Source organism: Microtus ochrogaster (assembly GCF_000317375.1).
Source record: "Microtus ochrogaster isolate Prairie Vole_2 chromosome 6 unlocalized genomic scaffold, MicOch1.0 chr6_random_2, whole genome shotgun sequence".
Lineage (NCBI taxonomy): Eukaryota > Metazoa > Chordata > Mammalia > Rodentia > Cricetidae > Microtus > Microtus ochrogaster.
The window spans coordinates 13702743-13725276 of NW_004949095.1; the positions used below are offsets into that span (position 1 = coordinate 13702743).

The window sequence follows — 22534 nt, forward strand, 5'->3', positions numbered from 1 at the left end:
TGCTCACAGATTATTAGAGATGGGTTGATCGGGATATCAGAATTAGCCAGTAAGGGCTAGAGCTAAAGGGCCAACCAGTGTTTAAATGAATACAGTTTCCAAGTAATTATTTCGGGTAAAGCTAGCCTTGCGGGCAGCGGGGTGCTGGGGACGCAGCTCCACCACTCCTAACACAACCTTGTAAGGACACATGAACCTAAATGATCAAGCTAGACGGTGGGGACAGAAAGATGGCTCAGAGGGTAAAGTCACTTGTTATCAAGCCCCATGACCTGAGTTCAGTCCCTCGGACTCCCATGGTAAAAGGGAAGGACAGACTCTCCCAAATGGTCCTCTGACCTCCACAGGATGCCGTGACACATGCATACCCACAATAAATAAATAAATAAAATTCTTAAAAAGAATGGGGCAACTTTTTTAAAGTAAAAAATTATACACCATGCTAATATTGCTAGGTAAATTGTTATCCCTTTCCGTTCAGCTAGCATTAGCCTCAGTATCTGTTAAGTACCGGATACACATTTGACAAAAATATACATTTGAGTTCATTAGCTAAGAACCGTCAATAATTTTTTACACTAAAATTGGCTTCTGAGAGTTATTTCTTAGCAATAACTTTTTTTTTGTTTTTTTTTTTTGTTTGTTTTTTGAGACAGGGTTTCTCTGTGGTTTTGGAGCCTGTCCTGGAACTAGCTCTTGTAGACCAGGCTGGTCTCGAACTCACAAAGATCCGCCTGCCTCTGCCTCCCAAGTGCTGGGATTAAAGGTGTGCGCCATCACCGTCCGGCTTAGCAATAACTTTTAAAGTTTGTTAATAAATATGAAGGCAAGTGAGCCTTGTGACAAAATATCTCCTCCTGTGTACTCTCTTTGATTTCCCTGTTCAGTGAATGGGAAATTTCGTACGTCACCAACAGCTAGGGAATCTGTGCTAATTCAACATAACCTGATTTAGATAAGGGGCTGGCAAGCTCCAGCCCATTGGCCGATTGTGGCCGACTGCCTGGTTTTGCAAGGGAAAATGTTAGAGCACCCCAGCTCATGTGGGTAGGTCGGCAGCTGTTTCTTCCCTACCTCTGCAGACCTGAGAGAGCTGCAGAGATTGTGTGAACCACGGTGTCTCTTGGCTCTGGGGGAGAAGTCTGGTAGTCCTTCGTTTTCCATTGGCTAGTTGCTGGCTTACGGTGGAGCTGGTGAGAGCAGGAAGGTGAGGATGGGCACAGTGTCCAAGAAGAGCTATGATATGGACGGAGACTCTGATACTGCCTGAGACCTAGGAAGGTGGCAGGAGATGATCAGAAGCTTAGCGCTCCCTTGATTTTATTCATCTGCTGGCATTTCGTTGGTAATGTGGTAAACACTGGTCTAGGAAGCAGGGACTCAGGGTGGCAGCCCACCCCTCATGGCCAGCTTGGTCAGTTTCTGCCATCCTGCCGCTCAGACCACATTGTGTCAGTCTCCTCAAACCTTTGTGTTTCGTTCATGCTCTAGTCCAGACTCCTTCGCTGTGCAGTCGGGTTCTTACCCCACTGACTCCGGTCTCGCTTCTGTCCGTCTGGGTTTTCTCTATTACAGTCCTGATGCCAGTTTATCCATTGTTGCTCCACCACACTCTCTTGATCACACAGCTCATGAACATCCCGGGGCGCTCGTCACCTGTCTCCCTGACTTTAGTGCATGTGCTCTGGTGCCGGTTTGCTTTGGTCCCGCTCCTAGCTTTTCAAAGGTCTGTGGATTTCTAGTTTCTTCAGTTTTCCTTAACTACTCGTCTCAGTATATTTCCTAGTAGACAGAGGCTGCAGCCAAGTTTTCAATGTATTTGTGAAAGCATTAATAGCATCTATTAGATATTTCAAAAAAAAAATACTGTTGCTGTTTAGTTTTTGGTTTCTTACTAGACTGTAAATACCATGAAAGCCAGATCCTTGCCTATTGTATGATTAGTTGCAGTCTTAGTGTGTAACATAGAATCAAGCACAGTAGCATGTAAGGAAAATGCCATGAAGGAAGAAATTGTGGCATAAACCTTCTCTAAGTTGATACAAGTTTTTATAATTATCATAAAGTATTTTTTTTCCTCTAATTTTCCTTAATTCTAGTATTAATCTCAGTGGAGTGAAAATGTTAAACTCAAGTGCCTTCTGCCATTTATCAACTTTGGGGGATGGGAAGAGCATAAAAAGGAGAAACTGATCAAATGGTAGGGCTGCACAACATTCAGGTTTCCTTCATTTCTTAATTTCTGTGTTTCTGGATTTTGTCCAATTCACACTATTCAACCAACTGTTTTTTTGCCTCACCAGAGTACCCGTATCTCAAACTTTTCTTTAAATTGACTGTTACTTTATGATTGAATCGAAGCACAGTTGTGTGAGATCCATCAATGTGTGCATGCCATTGCGTTAACAGCGATGATGAAGGGGATGGGAAAGGGCATTCATGGTCAGAATCCATCTCTGAACCATTCCTGAGGAGACAGAGCACCTTTGGGGGGTCCCCTCGGTGTCCCGCTTTAGTCAGGCAGGATACCCTCGCTGGAGAAGACCAGTGAAATGGGCAGGGATGGACTCTCTTCATCATGGCTGGGTGAGCTGCTGTTCTCATGCTGTGACATAATCTCGGCAAAAGCAACCCCAAGAAAAGAGGGTGCAGTCCCTCAAGGTAGGGCGGTCATTGTGGCAGGAGCGGGAAGCCCAATTGTGCACATCCGTGGTCAGGCAGCAGTGAGTGACAATCTCCTCTTTATTCCGTCAGAACCGAGCCATGGAATAATGCCACTCAGATTTAGGGCGGGTGTTTTCTCCACCTCCCTCACAGACATGCCCCGAGGAGCTTGTCCCTTTAGTGATGCTAGATCCAGGTGAGTTGAAGATCAGTATTAATTATCCCGGGACTGTGAGGGTTAAAGAACTTGATGAAGCAAGAACTCACCTTGGACTTTATGGAGAATAAGGCCAGGCAGAAATTCTTGAGCTGATGAAGTACAAGGATGGTCAACATAGGGCAGCCTGTCTGCAACTGTCTGATGGGTTTGTTGTTTTCACATGATTCTGGCATGCTGTCAGTGTCTGTGGTAGAGATGTCAGAAGTGGTGGCGTATGCTTAGCGTAAGTGGAAAGTCGGCCCAGGCCCTGGAGCCCGCAGCTGGTGCCAGCAAATGGATTACAATCAGAATGAGGTCCCCAGCCTTGAAGCCCAGCTCACTTCTTACTTGATATTGAGACCTGACCTCAGCTTCCTGAACGGTGTACAGAGGTGGCAGCTGTGGCCACTGGGTACGCTGAGGTGATCTTCACAAAGACTTCAAACGCAGTCCTTAGCACTGTCACTCAGCTTGTTACTTGTGTCCTCTTGGATTCGGCGAGAGTCAGAGATGCCAGAAGCAGAACAAACTGCAGATTTTCTTGACATGAAAGAGAAGTCAGGAAGCAGGCAGAGCTGGCGCTGGTTCAGTAGCTCAGGGATTGATCCTTCATGGATCTTAGCTTTCCCCTGTGACTGCCTCTACGTTCCCTACTGGCTGCTGTAGCTCCAGCACCCGGTGTTCATTCCCGGCAGAAAGATACAAGAATACAACTCATTGGCTGTACTTCCATTTAAGGAGCCTTCTGGAAAGCTCTGCCTAAGAATATTTGCTTATGTGACGTTAGTCACAAATGAGTCTGCTCACTTATAGTAGAGGCCATGTACTTCTCTACCCCCCACAGCTAGCCACAGTTATTTTTACAGAAGTGAAGACCACCAGTCTTGCTGCCATCACTTCTGTGACCTAGAAACACAATCATCTTTTTTGTGGTGTAAAGTCCCAGAAGGGTAACCATGGAGTCTCTCCCCATTCTAAACATTCCTTAACTCCATCACATAACCTAGAACAGTCGGCTCTACTTTAATCCACTTGTTTCTGTTTTGGCCTGCGGTATTATTTTTCTGTAATAAATAATTTAAAGAAAAATGTTAAACTTTGGTTGAAGTAAATTATCCAGATTTATGGGGAATCTGCAGGAGTTCGAGCTTTCAGAATAAAGCTGTCTGCTATGCTAGGTGAAACCTCAAACTGACAGACGTGATCAAGTCACGTTTTATGCTATTCCAGGAAATCAGAGCACTGTGGAGTGATCTGTGACTCACAAATATTCTTCTTGTTTAATAAGAAATCAAGATTAATTTACAATAGACATTTTATGGAGGCGTGGTGACAGGGGCCTATTGTAATTGCAGCCACTCCTGTCGAGGCCAAGTTCAGAGCCAGCTTGAGTAACGTCAAAAGACTCTTTCTCAAAATAAAACATGTTAATGGTCTGGATGTAGCTCATTGGTGGAGCCCTTGCCTCATATATATGAGGAGGACCCAGGTTCAAACCCTGTATCCCAGAAGAGAGCAGGAGGGGGGCCGGTCAAGTCTTCCTCCCCTGGAGGACTCCCTGGTTCTTTACTGCCTGTACTGTTCATCACCACCCAGCTGTGGCCGGAGAGGCCAAGTCCGTTCCCTCTGCCTTCCTTTCCTATGAGTCTGTTATTGTTCTAGCCATGTAGCTGGTAGAAGGCAGGAAGGGAGATTATGTGTTAAGCTTCCATTTAATGTGTAGCCAACTCGGAGAAAGAGCAGGTGATAAACGTGTGAAAAGATTAGCAAATGTGTACTGTGAGTGCTTACCCATCCGATGTTTATGGTCTACCCTAGGCGACGTGCTCAGAATGGATGACGTGTGTTTACCCTGAAGGAGTTGTGTGTCTCTTTGAAAGGACATTCCGGGTGCAGAGACCCTATAGTCTGCTTTTGGGCCTCATGGAAGGAAGCTTGACCAGAAACAAGCACGTTCTGGTTCTAGTAGGCTGCAGTGAGCAAGGAGTGAGGTGGTGTGCTGTCCAGGTCCACCATGGAGAATGGATGTTTGCTGTGCTGGCTAGTCCCATGTCAGCTTCACAGACTGAAGCCATTTGGGAAGAGGGAACCACAGTTGAGAAAATGCCGCCATCAGAGTGGCCTCCGGGCAAGCCTGTGCTTCATTTTCTTAGTTAGTGATGGATGGAGGCTAAGAGGGTCATCCCTGTCTGTCATCCCTGGGCTGGCGGTGCTGTAAGAAACCAGGCTGAGTGAGCCATGAGGAGCAAGCACGCCTCCGCGGCCTCTGCACCAGCTCCTACTTCAGGTTCCTGCCCTGACTTCCCTTCGTGAAGGACTGTGAACGGGACATATAAGCTGCAATGAACCCTTCCCATCTGAAGTGACTTTGGGTCTTGGCGTTCTGTCCCAACAGTGGAAATCCTAAGGCAGACTATGACCGGCTTGTTAAAGGTGGAATAACCTGGTAACATACTTAGTGTGTAGCCAGAATCGTTTTAAGAGTAAATTTTTAAATTAGTACATTTTAAAATAAGTGTGGAAAAGTGATCAGTGGCTTATGCTGAACTGTGATTAGGTCTTGGAGAATACTTTTTAACACCGCTGGGGTTGGGAGAAGCCAACAGAAGTGACATTATCATACTTTTAGGTTTTAATTTTTGAAGAACTGGAGAGAGAGAGAAAACTACCTTTCTTTTAAGAGAAGAGGCCACATAAGGAGGCCTGTACATGACTTTAGAATAAACTTTGAAAAGGACACCTGTGTCTCAGATATTTAAGGAGAGAGTGTCTGTGCTTCCCATGAAGAGGAAAGTCGGCCCCTGTGTCTATGAGGAGTGGGTCTCACTGATGAGCAGCTGGGGAGGATTCGGAAGAGTTCTGAGGACACAGGGTTTGCGGAATTAGGGGAATGGGTCATTACGTTCACCTTGTCCTCAGATGTGCCCACTACAGCCTCTGGACCTACAGGAAGCAGGTACTTGTTCGTTTCTCTTAGACTCTGTTAGAGCACTTGGCAGCCGCAGGTGGAGCAGAGTTTTGTCTACTTGGTCAGGTTGGATTGTTTCCTCTGAGCCTCTTCATCAGGAAGCTCCAGGCTTCCTACAACTATCTCCCTTTCCTCACAACTGTCCTTTGTGGCTGAGGGAAGAAAGAGAAGGGCAGAGTCCACACAGGAAGTGTCCAAGGCTCCCACGCATCTGCCTGCTGGAGCTCCCACCACCAGCACAGAGTCATCCTCCTCATCCCTGCTCAGGGCTGTGTGCAATGTACCAGCTAAGGTCCAGGAATCCACCCAAAGAGCCTGGCGGCCCCACTGGCTTACTCCACCCCCACCCCCTCAGCTCCACAGACCTGCTTGACTCCATTGCTTACCTCAAACTCAGAGATCCACCTGCCTCTGCTTCCTGAGTGCTGGGAATAAAGGCCTGTGCCACAATGCTAGCCTGCTTATTTTGTTTTCTATTTTTATTTATTTGTTTTGTTTTAAAACAGGGTCTCACTGTGTACCCTGGCTGCTTTAAAACTCTGTGTAGACCGGACTAACTTGAAACTCACAGAGCTGCGCCTGCCTCGGTCCCCAATGTGCTGGGATTAGAGGAGCGTACCATGACGCCCCGCACATTGCTTATTTTAAAAGCAGCTCCTTCAGTCACACTGTCCTCTCAGCATAGGTAATTAATACACCCACCCCTTGGGGTGATACAAAACTAGTGCAAAATAAAAATGTGGGCCTGTGGTCACAATCCATTAAAAAATTCTAGACAGTGACACAGTGTTGAACCATGGACCCTCTGTGATAGCCCATGACGCTAGAGCGGACTTTGGGAGCCCACAAGATGTCAAAGTTGGTTCTCTATCAAAAGTATGAGTGTATTTAAAACCCAGTGTCATTGGACAGTGGTAGCACACGCCTTTAATCCTAGCACTTGGGAGGCAGAGGCAGGCGGATCTTTGGGTTGGAGGCCAGCCTGGTCTACAAAGTGAGTTCCAGGACAGCCAGGGCTACACAGAGAAACCTTGTCTTTAAAAAAAAACAAAACAAAAACAAATAAACAAAAACAAATAAATAAAAATAAACCTCACTATCAAATTATTGGAAACATATTAAAACTGTACCTTTGTCAAATTCAGGCTGACTGGATTTCATCTGAAAATCTGCCTGTTCGCAAGCACATACTTTATTCTGGTGCAGGAAATCACAACAGTGGGATACATAATCCCCAAACATTTGAGAAAAATTCCTAAACATTGAATATCCTGTTTTAAAAATCAAGAGACTTAAAATGACTCCGAATCTTCCTGCTGCTCAACCTAAAATTAAGAAGTATTTGAAAATAGACTCCTGCATTCATTTTTAGTGAAAAGGCCCAAGAAGATTCTTGGGCAAAGGGAGGCCATATCGTGAGGGAGGCAGGGTTGGGGAGCCGTGGCTTAAGGCCAGATCCCTGTGCTGTGAGTTCCATCCGGGTGCAGGGAGCAGTAGAGGAGGTAGCAGTTTCTCAGCCTCTTCACTGGTCACCACACTTGGGCAGGCTCCACAGACCCACTGGAGCTTTTGTTGAAGCTTGTGCTTGAACCTCTTACAGAACAGTTTCATGTATTTAAACTCCACTGTTAACAAATACAGCATTGTTTATGCTTCCGGTACAGTCACCAACTGTATGAATGCAGAGACTGGTGCCCAGAAGCTGTACTTAAGGGAAAAGACTGGGCTCAAGGCCCATTGCTGACAACTCAGCCAGTTCCCCATCCTCTTGTAGGGAAAGGTCACCCGACCTGAGAGCCAGTTTGTCATGAAGAGATAGAACTAGTTGATGGGATGAGACCCAACAGGACAGAGTGCTGAGGGTAGCGTATCCGTAGGCTGTTGCCTGTTTAAGTCTAAGATTGAGACAAGTCAGCCTTCAAATGACTGTGCTAAGTGGGGGTGTCACCGTCCATTGGCTGTGCTCAGCGGGGTGTCACTGTCCTTTGGCGTAGCAGTTGTTTGTCAAGCTGAATTTTGGTGTCAGGTGGAATTTGTCCTTAAACCTGAAGTTAAATGTTAACCCTTCTCATAAGGTGTTTTGTTCCCACAGATGGCCACTCCCCTTTCTGTCCCTGCACCGGTGCGGTTTTGCGCTATCCCATGGGTTTTCCTCTTCCCAGACCATGAGCTCTCTGAAAATCAAGTTTTCCCCATCTTGAAATTATTGTGGAGGTCGTGTGCACAGTATCTTAGTCAACTGAGTGACTGGCAAGAGGAAAGGAGGCATGTGTAAATGGAAACAAGCCATTTCCGACTCAGAGTCTAAAAGGAAAACGGGGACCCCATGCATCTGGAGGCGCCCCTCTCCAAGTAGTCAGTGCTCAGTACAGTACAAGACCCCAAAGAAACCTGCAGAGGAAAGAAAGGCAAGGCCAGCTCTAGGCAATGGTCGTGGTAGTCATGAACTTTATGTTTCTTTTTTAGTCCAACCACCAAATGTCTCTTCCCCCAGCCAGAGGCTCCCTTGGATGAACTCCCCAGGCCTCAGCCAATGCTGATCAGCCAATGCTGATCTCCACGTTTTTATCAAAACTAGTCTGTGTCCCCTTCCTTCAGAGCTAGTCTGAGCCCCACAATACCTACTAATGTAATGACTATTAATTCCTCTAACAGTTATAGACAACAAAGGGCATTGGCAGGTAATATGTTCCAGTCATGGGAATGAAATCAAATGTAAAACGCATAACCCAAAAGACAGACCCAGTAAAACTGTATCAGGCACCGTGCCTGGGTATCGAATTATTCATGCTACCTCCTCCATGGCCCATATGGAGCAAACACTTGGAAATAACAGGCTGCCTGTAGGACTCCTGACCCTACACATCCACATTGATGCAGAGCTGTGGTGGAGCAAGCTGTGGATGTTATAGTTGCATTACAATGTGATGCTGAGAACACAGAATTCACTGGTGATGAAATGAAATGTCTGGGTTCTCTGGAGTCAGCCATTGAGTCAGAATGGACTCAAGTCTCAGAGGAAAATGAACCAAGATTCTGTCCCTGTGCTGCACCTGTAGGTGCATGGTGATAATGGGTGCCACCAGTGGGTTATTTCTCCTTTCTGTCTCACAATGTGAAGCCCAGGATTTAAAGTACTATGTGTGGTTAATGCTAGCCCCTCTTACAGAAGAGAGCAAGCCAGGTTTCTCTGCTGAATTTGAAGGCCAGGTCTCTTTCCTTATCTGGAAGTGTTCTTGAACAGTCTTTGGGTAGTCCTTTTCTGTATGCAGCGAGTCTTCAGTCCTGGACTTCGAAGTACCTCATTTGACCCTACTGTAGGCATATATTTATAGAATTGAGGTGTGGCCCCTTTGAGAGCCAGTTTGAGCTGTTGCTGGGTTTTGAAAGGTTCTAATAACTGGACTTTTGGATCACTGATAACATTTTTAATTTAGAGTTGGGACAGCGCCATCTGGTAAGAAGTACGGCTGGAGCAGACAGGGCACACTATTGTTCTAGAAGCAGTGGGGTTCAAATTCAGTTCTGCCCGAACAGGTACACAGCCAAAACACTGGCTTCTGTTACACTGTTCTTTGACACAACCATTGTCACTTTTGCAATTACTGCCACAGTTAACTTCTACTTGAGATTTTTGTACCACTCTTGGAAATATATTTATTACTTTATACAAATGTTTAAGGACATAGATGGAGAACTGCTCTTCCTTGTTCTTAACTGAAGCTAATCAATACAATGAAAATAAAGATCATTAAATTCTAGCTAGATAATATTAAGACTGAGCCCATGGATTACTGTTATGGAGTAATAATCTCCAGTGATTACTAACCTGGGATTAGGGTATGCCAACACAGGGCCATGCCAGCCTTAGGTTAGCTCTGCCCTTGAAAACCTCGTTCCCTTAGTAGTCTGTGTTTCACAGGCTGGGTTTATATGAACAGGATAAAAATCATCCTAGAGGTAAGTGGCTCTCTCTGCATACACCCAAGAAGTGGCTGGAATACACAAATGCATACACAAAAAAAATCCGCAATGAATGTACAGAGCAAAAATGCCATGAGTGTACAGGCCTGTGTTTTGTATGCTTGCCCCAGTTCTAGCCCAAGGAAGCTTGACAAAGCAGGTGCTTAGTCAGAGGTCAGGTGTGTGTTAAGTCAAATGCAGAATGCATTCCCCGCTGGTACTGTCCTGAGGATCCGGGAGGGGATGCGCTGGCACGACCTGGAGAGCTTAGGAGAAACGAGATTTGGAGAAAACCTTGAAGTACTAGGTAGAGAATGATCGGTGTGTGAGTGTGCAGTAGTTCAAGAGCGTTGGGGCGACAGGATCTGTGAAACCAGCAGGTTTAGTCCCAGGGTTGTGACCTTTCAATGGCTTCAAAACTTTTTGCTCTCCAATTTAAATAAGTCTTTCCTCTCCGGAGATCTGAAGAGCCCACTCCACTCTCCTTATTCACAAACATTCACTCACAGCCTAAGAAAGAGCTCTATCGAGGCAAGGTGCACACACCACTAATCCTAGCAGAGGCAGAGGCAGACAGATCAGATCTGTGAGCTCAGTTCAGCTCGGTCTACACATTGAGCTCTAGGCCAACTGTGGTGCTTTCAAAGAAGATGGACCCCAAAGGGAGTGGTACTATTAGGTATGGCTTTGTTGGAGTGGGTGTGGCCTTGTTGAAGGAAGTGTTACTGCTGTCACTGTGGAGGCAGGCTCTGAGGTCTCATATTTGCTCAAGCCACACCCAGTGTTTCAGTTCACTTCCCGTTGCCTGCCAATCAGCTCCAGCACCATGTCTGCCCTCATGCTGCCTTGTCACGCCGTGACGATAAAGGACTAAAGCTCTGAAACTGTAAGCATGCCATCCCAATTAAATGTTTTTTCTTTATATGTTGCTATGGTCATGGTGTCTCTCTTCACAGCAATAGAAACCCTAAGACACCAACCAAGGCTACATAGTGAGACCCTGTCTGTGTCAATAAAATAAATCATCTTCTTTAGGAGTGACACCTGTTCCCATAAACGTGTGGCTTTTTGAGAAACCAACTTTCATATTGAGGATATCGTGTATGAATTTTGCCAGTTCCCAATAATTTAAGAGAATTCCTGTATGAATGACAGGAAAGCCTGGCTCTGCCTCCTGAGTCTGGAGATCACAGGTGTGCACAGCCACACCTAGAGAAAAGCAGGGTTTTTAGTATGGAGCAGTGGGTGGGAACTAACTTGGGATTTGTGAATTAGCTCTACAGCTGGCACAGACCTGAGTTCTTAGGACTAGCCTGACAGTAAGTCGGAAGGAATGATTGTTGAGCTGTGGCTACTAGACCTTCTGAAAGGTTTCCAGTTTCACTTGACACCGTCGTTTTAATTTGCATGTCTCCATGTTGGCAATACAAAAATCTTAAAACTCCATCATACCAGAAAAAAAAATGCTCAGAAAGTTAACTTTTTTCTTTTCTCACACTAAGAATAACTTTTCAACAAGGTTAAATAATACTTTGGCTAAAACCTGGATCAAAGCAGGATGCAAGCTTTTTCATTGCCTGAGTCTCAAACCTAACATCATCTTTGTTTTTTAACTTTGTGGAGCTGTGGTTATTGTTGCAGGAGGCAAGATTCCCTGTGTTCCATATGGAGTGGAGCAGCACTGCAAACCCTTCTAATACAAGCATTAGGCTTACAGGCCTTCTGCCTCTTGTTAACCCAGTCATCCCTTTGGAAGAGGGGTGCATCCTCATGGCCTATCATGAGGGGGGCATCCTATCAGACTCAGCATGTGGAAGAGCCCAGACCTGCATGGCAGCTAACAGCAGCCTGTGCTTGCCTTTCAGGTCCAGTATTTCTTCAAGATCTTGGATAATTAACAATACAGAGAGTAAAGACGGCACAGACGGAGACACTCAAGACAAGCGAGTCACACACGTGAGGAATGTGTTCATTCTTTTATTGTCCGTTGTTTTAACCTGACTGACACAAGATCAACAAGAGCACTGTACTCCTGGCAATTATTACATATGTTAGAACATGGGTTTGCACTGTAGACAACATTTAACACCAGTCTATGGGGTACTGCATTGCTTTTTATAAAGTTCAAAATAAAGATTTTATTTTCAAACAAGTGACTTTGGTTTATTTCATACATTACACTTTTTCTTGCAGAAAAAAATAAAATTGTACAACTGCATAAATATAAAATTCTTCCACCATGAAAATGGTAAAACATTCATAAAGACACAGCACCAGCACATGATGCCTCCAGAGAAAGGAAAGAAGGAAAAGAAAACGTACAAAGCAAATGAATAAGCCCCATCACTAGCCAAAGTGATGGGCAGATCCAGATCTCAGACACAGCTTCAGAACACACTGGAGGACAAGGGAAAGATGGCGGACAGCATTCAGCACGGAGCACAACACAACCCATCACCTTTGTTTTTCTGTAGTGTCACTTAAAATTTAAAGGGCAGTTCCCCCATGACAGCCCACCCCCGCCCCCCAGCCCCAGGAAATAAAGATAAAAATAAAGACCTGATACCACAGGGAAAAGACTATGGAGTGTGTTAAAAACGCTCATTGATGGGCCATTATCTTTTGAAATTTCAGAGCCAAAAAAATAAGAAAGAAAAGGAAAAAGTACCATGCCAGTTTTATTCCCGTTGAATATTTACACCTCGGACAGCAAACCTTGCTCACGTAAAGTAGAAAACATATGATAAAACATGGCTTGAAAAATGACCAGAGTGCGCACCTATAGTACTGTACACTAAATAAAACAGACAAGGCGGCGATACTTAGGGGCCAGAGCACTGCTCACTACAAGTCAGTTATGGAATCTAATTTACAGTAAAAATGGGCACGTCCCAAGGCTCAATTTTTATTTTTCTTTTGTCATTTACAGTAGAATAAATATTTTGTTGCTATTGCTACACTTTAAATTTACATTCTAACCTATTAAATGCGGAAGCTAGTGTAAAGCATAGAGATTAAGTGTAGGTCCCATACGTATGACAGTTTGTTCAAGACTAGTAGGTTTGTGTATCTCTTTTAACTTAGTAAATGGCTAGTGGGAAAGATTTGTGCTCGTGATCAGCTCTTAATTAAAATTTTTACCTCAAAGCGTCCCTGAAAACGGTCTTTCTCACTGTACCCAATGTTCTCACCATATGCCTTACACTCAATGCGAATCTCAGTGTCCAAGGTGAGGTTGGTGAACTGTACAGCCAATAGGGGCTGCAGGTACTTGGGCTGCAGGAGTTTGCCATAGTAGGGATAATACTGCAGAGGGAAGCCATAAAATCCGCCCATTCCGAAATAATCTATGTTTCCGACTTTGTCCTTGTCTTCATCTCTCTGGAAATCGAAAGGGAATGTAATTAAATTTTAATGGCACCCATCACAGGTCTCGTCTTGTTCTTGAGTGCAAGACTCTCAACCCCTACAGTCTGCAAAATGATTAGCAGAGGAAAAGAAAACAAGCCACCCCGTGGCATGCCTACCTCACGCCTCTCAGAAGTGGGGGCCACCAAGCACTGGGTGGCCCCACAGGAAGGAAGTAATTTCGCTGCCTAGAGCAGCCAGGAAACACTCACTAGAGGGGCTGCTTTCACTGCGTAAATGGAGACACTGAGACCAAGGCCAAGCAAGTGTTTCCCAAAGCTGGCACGGCCTCCTAATAAGAAGGCCAATAGTGAGAGGACTCCCTGGACTGTCTGGTGGATACGGCTTCATTGCGGACACTGTCTCCAGCAGTATTGGTTTGCATGTTTGCCCCCGTATCCTACATCTGACTTCTGGCTTGGTACCACAATAAAAGAAAGTTGGCCTGAATCTTTAGCACATGCTGTGGGCTAGGTCACCTCTCAGGTCCATAAACCCACATTCCATTAGATTAAATTCAGATATTTGAATTTCTCGTGCCAGTAAACAAACTTAAACTTGTGCCTAGTTCCAATTCATCTTTCCAGAGTAACACCCGGAAGCAATTTCTTGTATTGAGACTGTCCCTTTAGCTGTATGGAGTCTCATCCATTCCTCTCATCCTGCCCCTCTTCCCCTCCCACCCCCAGGAGCCCTGAAAGCATTCTTACCTTGCCAGTACACTGAACAGGTAGGACATTTGGATTATACTTCGCCGCTGGGTAAGTCTCCAAGGACTCATTCTTGGGAGGCTAAAAGTGAAAGAAACCCACACTGGTCAACAAAATATCTTTTTTTTTTTCTGGAAAATAAAACTAATATGTAGGCCAAACCAACAGACACTGTGGACAAAAGCTGCTGAACTAATAAAACACATCAGGAAGGTGAGGAAGTGACTCCCCTCATCAATTAGAGGATTCTGTTTAATTTGGTTGAAGAAGGTAGGTGTCCAAGTGTGGTGACGGGATGTGTGATGCTAGCCTACGTAAGCCTGCCTCAGAGGACAATGAGCAGTCAGAACTCAGTGACTGTGAGGAGACGGTCATCACACTGACACCCAAGGACTCTTCCTTTCCAGTTCTGTGAGGTGAAGGTGGCACCGCCTTCCATGACAGAGTGCTGGGACTGGGTGAGTACGGCCTGAAAACGACTGCTCCAGCAAATGCAGAGCAGGGCCCTCCACCTACGTCCCTGGTTCTCATCTCCCTCCAAAGAAGGGCGATGACCATGTGTTTCTGGAATGCAGTCGTTTGCTCACTCACACTAGCATTGCGTCTGAGCCTGGACGTGAGGTGCAGCACAGCTACACCGACAGATCAATACATCAGTAAGGGATTCATATTGACACTACTTCTTATAGACTCTGAGAGAATGAGCATCTAGACTTGACTCTTTGGGGGCTTTCTGCTACCAATATTCCTGCCTTGAAAACTTAGAAAACACTGATTGGCCTAAGATGTTGCCACGATGTACCCTCAGAAGATAAGGAACCAGGCACACTGACTGAAATGAGCTACTGCACTCTCTAACAAAATACACTGATAAACTGGCTGGCGATTTGGGTAGGAGAGACAAATGAGAAGAAGCAATGGATTAACTGGAGCCCAAATATAAAAGGAGAAGTCAGCATCTATCACAAAACAGGCCTTCCTGATATGGGAAGAGAAATCACATAGGCCAGCCTTTGCCTCTGTGCAACAGGAACCATTAAGAGTGTGTGCTGAGTGACATTAAAAGCCAATGACCGGGAGAGCAGAAAGGCTTCCTTCAGATACACCACACCCATTCCTAGACTACCCTGGCCACATGGTAAATGTCAAATACAAGCATGGAGTAGTAATGCTACCTATGGTACTATGGTTATAGGCTTGTTGAAAGGTTCACTAACATTCGCAAGACATCCATCAAGACAACCAGCCAGCCACCCACTACTGGTTCTTGCCTCTAGTAGGGTAAAGGAACTTTGATGCATTCTTTAGAGTAAACTTTCCTGCTGGTCCTGGTAGCACACGCCTTTAATCCCAGCATTCAGGCAAGTGGATGGATCTCCACAGAATTCCAGGACAGCCAGGGCTACATAGAAACATCATAAAACAAGAAAACTTTCCTCTCTACACTGACTTCCTTTTGGGCAACAAGTATTATGGAAATCAATTAACATGCAGTAGAAACTGAGAGAGGTTTCAGAAAGGAAGTGAGTTTGTCCAGGTAACTCAATGTCTTGCAGTCAGTTCCCCTCGGAATTAAAATGTATACACTAATGTTGGGCAGTGTTCATGTCATCTTTAGAGAAACCTTCAGGCAGAAACCATGCCTACGGAAGGACAGCAGTGTTTAATTCATGAGCTGAGAAGAGAATGAAATAACCATGTAGAAGAGCCGAGACAACCCCAGTAATGCTTTTCCTTCTTCTAAAGACTTTCTCGCAAAAACAGTGGCAATTGGCTATTTTTAGTGATCAAGTAATGTTCGCTAGAAACTGCATGGTTAACCAAGTGCAGAGATAGTGTCATTTTCTGGGTTTTGTAATGAAATCATCATTCAGAAAAAAAAAAAATTCAGATTAACAGACAGCAAGAGTATTTCTGAAATATTCTTGTTGCTCCTTCAAGTCCAAACCAAAAGCAGCTTGTCTGTCTGTATTTACACCTCCTAGCCAGGAAACGCTCATGTGTGAAAATGACTTCTTTATCAACACTGAGCCGGGTATTAAGAACAGGAACAGAGCTGTGGGTGAGACACCCACAGTCCCATCAGTGGAGAGATGGGACTAGGAGGGTAGCGACCAGAAGGGCAGCCTTGGCTACAGAGTGACTGGATAAGCTTGGGCTACATTGAGATTGTCTCAAAACAGGGCGAAACTCCAAAATTTGGCTGTGACACTCAGTCTGCAACTTTAGGGATGGAGATTGCTGACTTCGATGCAGGAGAAAGGTGTTGGTCTTCTACTCCTGCACTTCAAAAGTAGCAGCGAGTGTGTCTTAAAACTTCCTGTCTCATCGGTTAAGCCACAAAGTGCGTCTGTACACTAAAACCCCACTTGCCTTAGGTTTGAAGCCCACGACTCGGTTGAGCTTGATGATGATGCAGGGTTTCCCCTCTTTGTAGCCGAAAGATTCATCATCGATTCCAGAGCAGTTGCCCAGCCAGTCAAGCTTGAACCTGCACACCTTTCGTTCTCCCCGCTCGTGATTCAGTTCTCCCCGTTCCTTGGGTTCGCTGGGCATACCTAGAAGCACAAACACATTGGCAGAGTGCGCCAGCCGTCCGCTCTGCACTGGTAAGAAGGTAAAGAACTTCTCGTTCCTGATAATTTCCCATTGAGGACAGAGCTAGCTACACATGGATGTATTAGACAGGGTCTTTCAATGCTAGCAAAGGCAACCTCTGGCGCATGACCCCAAACCTGAACTGCTCACCACCTGTGCTCTATGATCGGCATGCACTTAGGGCTGTTAGTCACTCTCTCTCTCTCAAAATAATTATTGATTTATTATGCATACAATGTTCTGCTGGCATGTACAGGCCAGAAGAGGGCACCAGCTCTCATTACAAATGGTTGTGAGCCACCATGTGGTTGCAGGGAATTGAATTCAGGACCTCTGCAAGAGCAGCCAGAGCAGCCAATGTTCTTAACCCCTGAGCCATCTCTCCAGCCCCTGATAATCTCTTCTAATGTAGTGGTCCTCAACCTTCCTAATGCTGTGATCCTTTCATACTGTCCTCATGTGGTGCCCCCCAACCATAAAACTATTTTCACTGCTACTTTGTAATTTCGCTAATGTTATGAAGTGTAATGTAAATATCTGTATTTTTCTGATGGTCCTAGGACCCCTGTGAAGGGGTCACAACCCACGAGTTGAGAACCACTGCTCTAACGCTTGCTTAGTTACTTAAGGCTAAAAGGACGCTAGACCATGCCTAAGCAGCGGTGGCAGCAGCAGCATTGACAGGTCCACATTACAATAAGAGTATGATGAATTAAAGGGACTGTCAATCGTTTTTTGAGCTCAAAGGGTTTGGGTGAGGATTTTCTGGAGCTGCAGGAAAACAATGTATTTTATTGTGACTTTGATGTATATCATTTATCACCATCCTCATCATAACGTATATTTTACTAAACTATCCCCCTTCAAACACCATTTCACCTCACTTATCACTTTTGTCTTTTTAATTATTGTAAAGTAAGGTGAAAACGTCATGGAAATTCTAACAAAAATTCAGTAATATTATTTTTAAATTACTAAATTAAGAATGACAACTCAGTCAATATTATGACCACATGAATCTACAGTGAGTCACTTACTGCCACAGTCCTCGAAAATCATGTCATCCTTCTGGGCCGAATCTTTGTACTTTTCCAGGAACCTGACGATGTTTACCAAATAGGCCTCGTAGCTCTTGGGGTCATTAGGACGGAAGGAAATTTCAGTCTTTTGGATCTGAGGGATCTGTGTCAGTCCTACAGCAATGAAAGCCAGAAAGACAACGTCAGTGGGAAAGGCAGTCAAGGGACTTCAAAAGCAGGAACAAACAGGCTTCCCTCACCCCCACTCCCACCCCGCCCTGGCTCACGTGGTGCAAACGTTAAATTCCCACTTCCCTTTCAAATTCAATCTGATGGCATTTAGATTAGATTGCTAAATGTAATGACGATGAAATAATATCAGATACCATCCAGGTTCCTTGTCAACACTTCAGAGTAGGCATTAACTTGTTTTGTGAATGAGAATACCACTTGCAATGAAAGGTTAAGAATTCTGGGCAAGGTTGCAGAGAAAGCAGGACCAGAATTCCAACCCAGGTGTGTGGTCTGTGGTTTTTCTAGTGCCTTCGTGTGCACACATTCTTCAAACTGCACTGCTAGCAGCCGGGGTACAGTGTCGCTCCCTTAATACTCCACATCAACGAATTATAAAAATTCAGTCTCTCTAACCTCCAAGACTGCTCCCCAGAGATGACAGTCCTTTGGCTCTTAAAATCTAGGATAGATTTTTTTCAGCTTCAAATGGGAAATTTAAGATATATATGTAGTTGTCAATTCAAAGATCTAGGCATGTCAGTACCTATCAAAGTGAAAGCCGAGATACATGAGACATGGGTTTGCATTCCCTGTTGTAAGCCTCTCGTGTCCGGAAGCCTGTGCCCTCACAGGGTTTCCTAAATGGGCACTTAGATAATACTACACAATAGCACTACATCCAGGTCAGGGAGTCGGAGAAGCAACCACAATGACATTTCACCCCAGGACAGCCAGATAAAAGATACCCAATTACATTCCACTCCCAAATATAAACATGGGATGATTCTTTAGTAGGAATACATTACACACACATACAAACACACACACAAACACACACACACACACATGTGTGTGTGTATGCTCACTGTATAATGAATTTCAATGTAACCGGGTATCTTGTGTTTCCTGTTGTTACATCAGACAGCCTCCCTGCTCAGTCTCCATCTCCGGATTGGCCCTGTGGCAGGGGGCCTGCTAATCAGGAGCTACACCTGACCTCCATCCCTCACCTGTGGCAGGTGCGGGCACCCATCCCACCCTCCTCAAGCAGGCAGCCCCATAGGATCCATCCCAGACCTACCTCGGCATAACCTCTAAGCCCAAAGCACCCTTGGTTTAGAATGACTGCTCTGGAGAACTAGAATTTAATAGTGGCGACATCGAGGCAGACAATAGCATAATTAAAGTGGAAACATAACTAGCGCAATTAATTATTTAGCAGCCCCATTTGTGGTGCTTGAGAACAGGGCTTCAACAGAAGCTGGAGTAGACAGCTGTTAGCTTTTCCAGTGAGAGAGGGCGGCTTTGAGCCTCTGCAGCGCTAAGTGGGACTGGCCCGACCGCAGAAGGGATGGATGGAGTGAGAGTGAGGTGTGGATACAGTGCTCGAAGGGAAAACATCAAACCTCCTGTGCAGCACGGTGGCTCGGGAGGCAGAGGCAGGTGGATCTCTGTAAATTCTAGGCGAGCCTGGAATAGGCTCTAGGCCAGGCAGAGCTGCGCACTGAGACTTTGTCTCCAACCAACAAGGAAGAACATGCTGGAGGGGCCAATGAGATTCTTAGTAGGGAAAGTGCTTGCTGAACAAGCCTACTGAGCTGAGTTGAAGCCTTGGGATCCACATAAAGGGGGGAGGATAAAACCGACTCCCTGAAGTTGTCCTCTGCCCTCCACATGTGAACCACACAGCACATGCACCCTGTGCCTTACATAACTGTAATAAATTCTTTTAAAAATGTAAAGAATTTTTGATAAGACTAATGCAAAACCTAAAGAACACAGGTAAAAAGGAATTCTGTTTCAGAATTAGCAAAGAGTCTTCAGCTTGAAATAAGCAAAGGTTACGATGATTAAACAGTCTTTAAAAGTTCATAAGCCAGGAAATATTGTTTTTGCGTCTAAAATCATCTAAATATATTCTAGACGATCTTTATACATTAGGCAGGAAGCTGGCATTGTGGTCTACCCATGGGCTTGGAAGCAGTGAGCAAAAGCCACTGGCTGCTGCAAAGGGAAAGCAAGTACAAAAGCTAGCACAGGATAGCAAAGGGAGAATGGTCCTGAGATAGACCAGGCAGCTGGGACTGTTCCTAGTCTGAGTTGTAACCAGCCATCTAAGTCAAGGTGATTTGCCTGACCGTGGGGAAGTGAAGGACATACACCCAAATGCCGGAGAAGAAAAAGACAGGCGAATAGGGCGTTTCCCTAGCACGGCTCTGGGATCCAGAGAAAATGGAGTCTTGAGGGGCAGTCATGCCTAAGAGACAAGAACGAATGCCTGTGAACCTGTCAGGCAGAATGGACTGTGTGCTCAGGGTTAGTCAGCTTTCCAAGGCCAGGAGAGGCAGCCTCAAGGGTGAAGAAAGCAAAGGTATCAAGTGTCAGGAGGCTAGGAGCAGCCCGACACATCTTTCAGAAAGGAGGGAAGCTGAGGAACAGGACTTCAGGCGGCTGATGAAGGGCCACAGTGTGGTGACAGCAGTGCACTGTGGTCCCCAGCAGAGCAGGTGATTCAGCAGAAACCAACCTGCTAACCAAGCTCCGGAGTCCAATACGAGAATTTGTCTCACCCCATGAGCAGTAATAACTAAAGTAACCCCAGGTCACACTGAAAATAAACAAGGCAGGACCCAGATTGCAAGGCAAGTTCACCCGTGGCACTGCCCGTTCTGTCCTGGCCTCAGTTGGCAATCCCCGCTGCCTCTCATTTGCCAGCTGTCTGTATTCTCTGGTAGGGGCCGCTCGAGGGGCCAGTCCTTTGCTGTCTGTACGATGTGCAGCGACGCCACTTCTCCAAAGAGAAAGGGAGCGTGAGGAGGTGGGACTACGGTGAGGGCTTTTCATTCTCACCACTTCAACCCCAGGTCCCCATTAAGAGACAGGGTGACATGTGCCAGAGCCCCAAATATGAGTTCCTATAACTCAGTTGTAAGCGTGTTTTTCAGGACCTCATGTTCACCTACATGCGTATGCCAGCCTTATCAGTAGCGAGTCCAGCTACCCACTGCTTACCACTGTGCCACCACTGACCCAAAAGTGTGACGTGCAGTCAGTACCATTCCTCTCTAGTCAAGGCAAACAGTGAAATCAAACACTGGAATCACACCAATATCTACCTCATAGCTCAACCCCACACCCCCATCCTGCTAACTGGTGCTTTTGCCAGCTAGTGTACCTAGGCAGGATCTTCCGGCTTCCCCTTGCCCATTCCTAAAGCTGTTTGTTAGTAATAACTGACCAAGGGGAAGCTCTGTCTGCAATGCTAACCCCCAGAGGCCAAAGAGCAGACCGGCAGAGGTTTCAAGCCTTAAGCCCTGAAGCAGACCTAGCCTTCTGCCTCTTGGCTGTCAGAGCTTAAATGCATATCAAGGAGGTGAAGCTCAGGACAGCTTCGCGCCGAAGCCACCAGTGAAAGGAGTCATGAACTAGTCAAGCCCTTACCCAAGGAAGTCACCTACAGAAGGACTGGGATGATGAGTCATATTCATATCTGGGTTCTTACAAGTACTTCAATTTTACGTTAAGATCTGGAGGAAGAAAAGAAAACCTCTGACTTCACACTCGCCCCTTCCAGATGCACCTGCCTCTTGGGACTCGTCTCCTGAGAAACAAAGAAGGCACACATCCCCACTGCTGACTTTAGTGGGTGTGAACAGTGGGGGGGGGGGGCTTTTCACTAGCAAGCATTGTTACCAATTAGGTTACAGTGTAGCAAGTTTGTCACTTCTCCGTCTGCTTACAGCGCTGAAGTATTTAAAGGAGAATGGAGCCATTTTAACCTTGCAGCAGTTTCTCCAGTCAATCCCAAAGCACAGCTGCTTGGTCCGGTCATTTGATACAGCTGATGACTCACAGCCAAATACTCTCCAACAGGTATCATCTTCCACAGAATCCTCCAAGGGCACAGGAAGCTAAGAGAAGCTTTTACATGAAGCCATTCACATCTCCTACACACTGCAGGCTGAAAGTATTCTCCAATTAAAAAGAAAATGGAGGCACGAGAATGGCTTACACATATACAAGTGCACCTCTACAGTTATGCACTTGGATTACCCCCCTTGCAGTCTCAATCTGAACAACCTATTATTTATTATTTTGTCTGTGGGGTTATTATCAACTTACCTAACAGAATTCTGGGAACCAGCTCCCTCCCACTTACCTTTTGCGTCAGGGTTAGCATGTGACTGGAGACTGGATTAGCCAAGAGTAAATGGCCTGCCTCGAGGCAGCGGTCACATACAGTCTGTCTACACCTGTGCCTCAAACCTGCTCCCTCTGAAAAGTCTCGGAGGAGCCTCTCGCCTGTTTCTACAGACTGCTTGGCAGTTTAACCACTGGTGGGGTACAGAAATCTGTGCCCCAGTTTAAACTAAACGCCACAAAGTCTGGTTGCAGGTCCTTCACCATTAAAGAATTACTCATCAGGGCACTTTTGTGAAGTTGCACATTCAACTTCAGATGCTGCGAAGGAATCACTTGGTGTGGATGCTTTAGCTTTCAAAGTGGTTTCATAGGACATTGTGCTTGACATTTTGGAAAGTTCGTAATTGTGTTCATTCCCCAAACAAGGAGGATAACACTTCTTTATAAAGGGGAACACAGTAGACAGGCATTAGACGTTTTACACTATGCTTTTTTTTTTTTTTTGGTCCAAGGTCAAACAAAGAACAAGTGTATACTTGACTTGTCTAACTCTAAAACATGACATTTGCTAATAGCCTGGAATGTGATACCTTAGTATCATACTATAGGGGCCTGAAATGTGATACCT

The 22534-nt window shown here is 45.5% G+C and overlaps 2 protein-coding genes across 7 annotated transcripts in view; one reads left to right on the forward strand and one right to left on the reverse strand.

The window, feature by feature from the left end:
- Nme7 (NME/NM23 family member 7) overlaps positions 1-11946 on the forward strand; it is a 142993-nt gene extending 131047 nt beyond the window's left edge. For all 6 annotated transcript variants that reach the window (XM_005363997.3, XM_013352520.2, XM_013352523.2 and 3 more), the window contains one exon: positions 11660-11946. In XM_005363997.3, coding sequence (XP_005364054.1) covers positions 11660-11692 — 33 coding nt within the window. In that variant the 3' untranslated portion in view covers positions 11693-11946. The remainder of the gene's footprint in view (positions 1-11659) is intronic.
- The window catches only part of Atp1b1 (ATPase Na+/K+ transporting subunit beta 1), a 20974-nt gene continuing 10198 nt past the window's right edge, over positions 11759-22534 (reverse strand). The window contains exons 3-6 of the mRNA XM_005363996.3: positions 17548-17703; positions 16286-16470; positions 13913-13993; positions 11759-13175 (exon numbers count right to left, since the gene is read on the reverse strand). Coding sequence (XP_005364053.1) covers positions 12912-13175; positions 13913-13993; positions 16286-16470; positions 17548-17703 — 686 coding nt within the window. The 3' untranslated portion in view covers positions 11759-12911. The remainder of the gene's footprint in view (positions 13176-13912; positions 13994-16285; positions 16471-17547; positions 17704-22534) is intronic.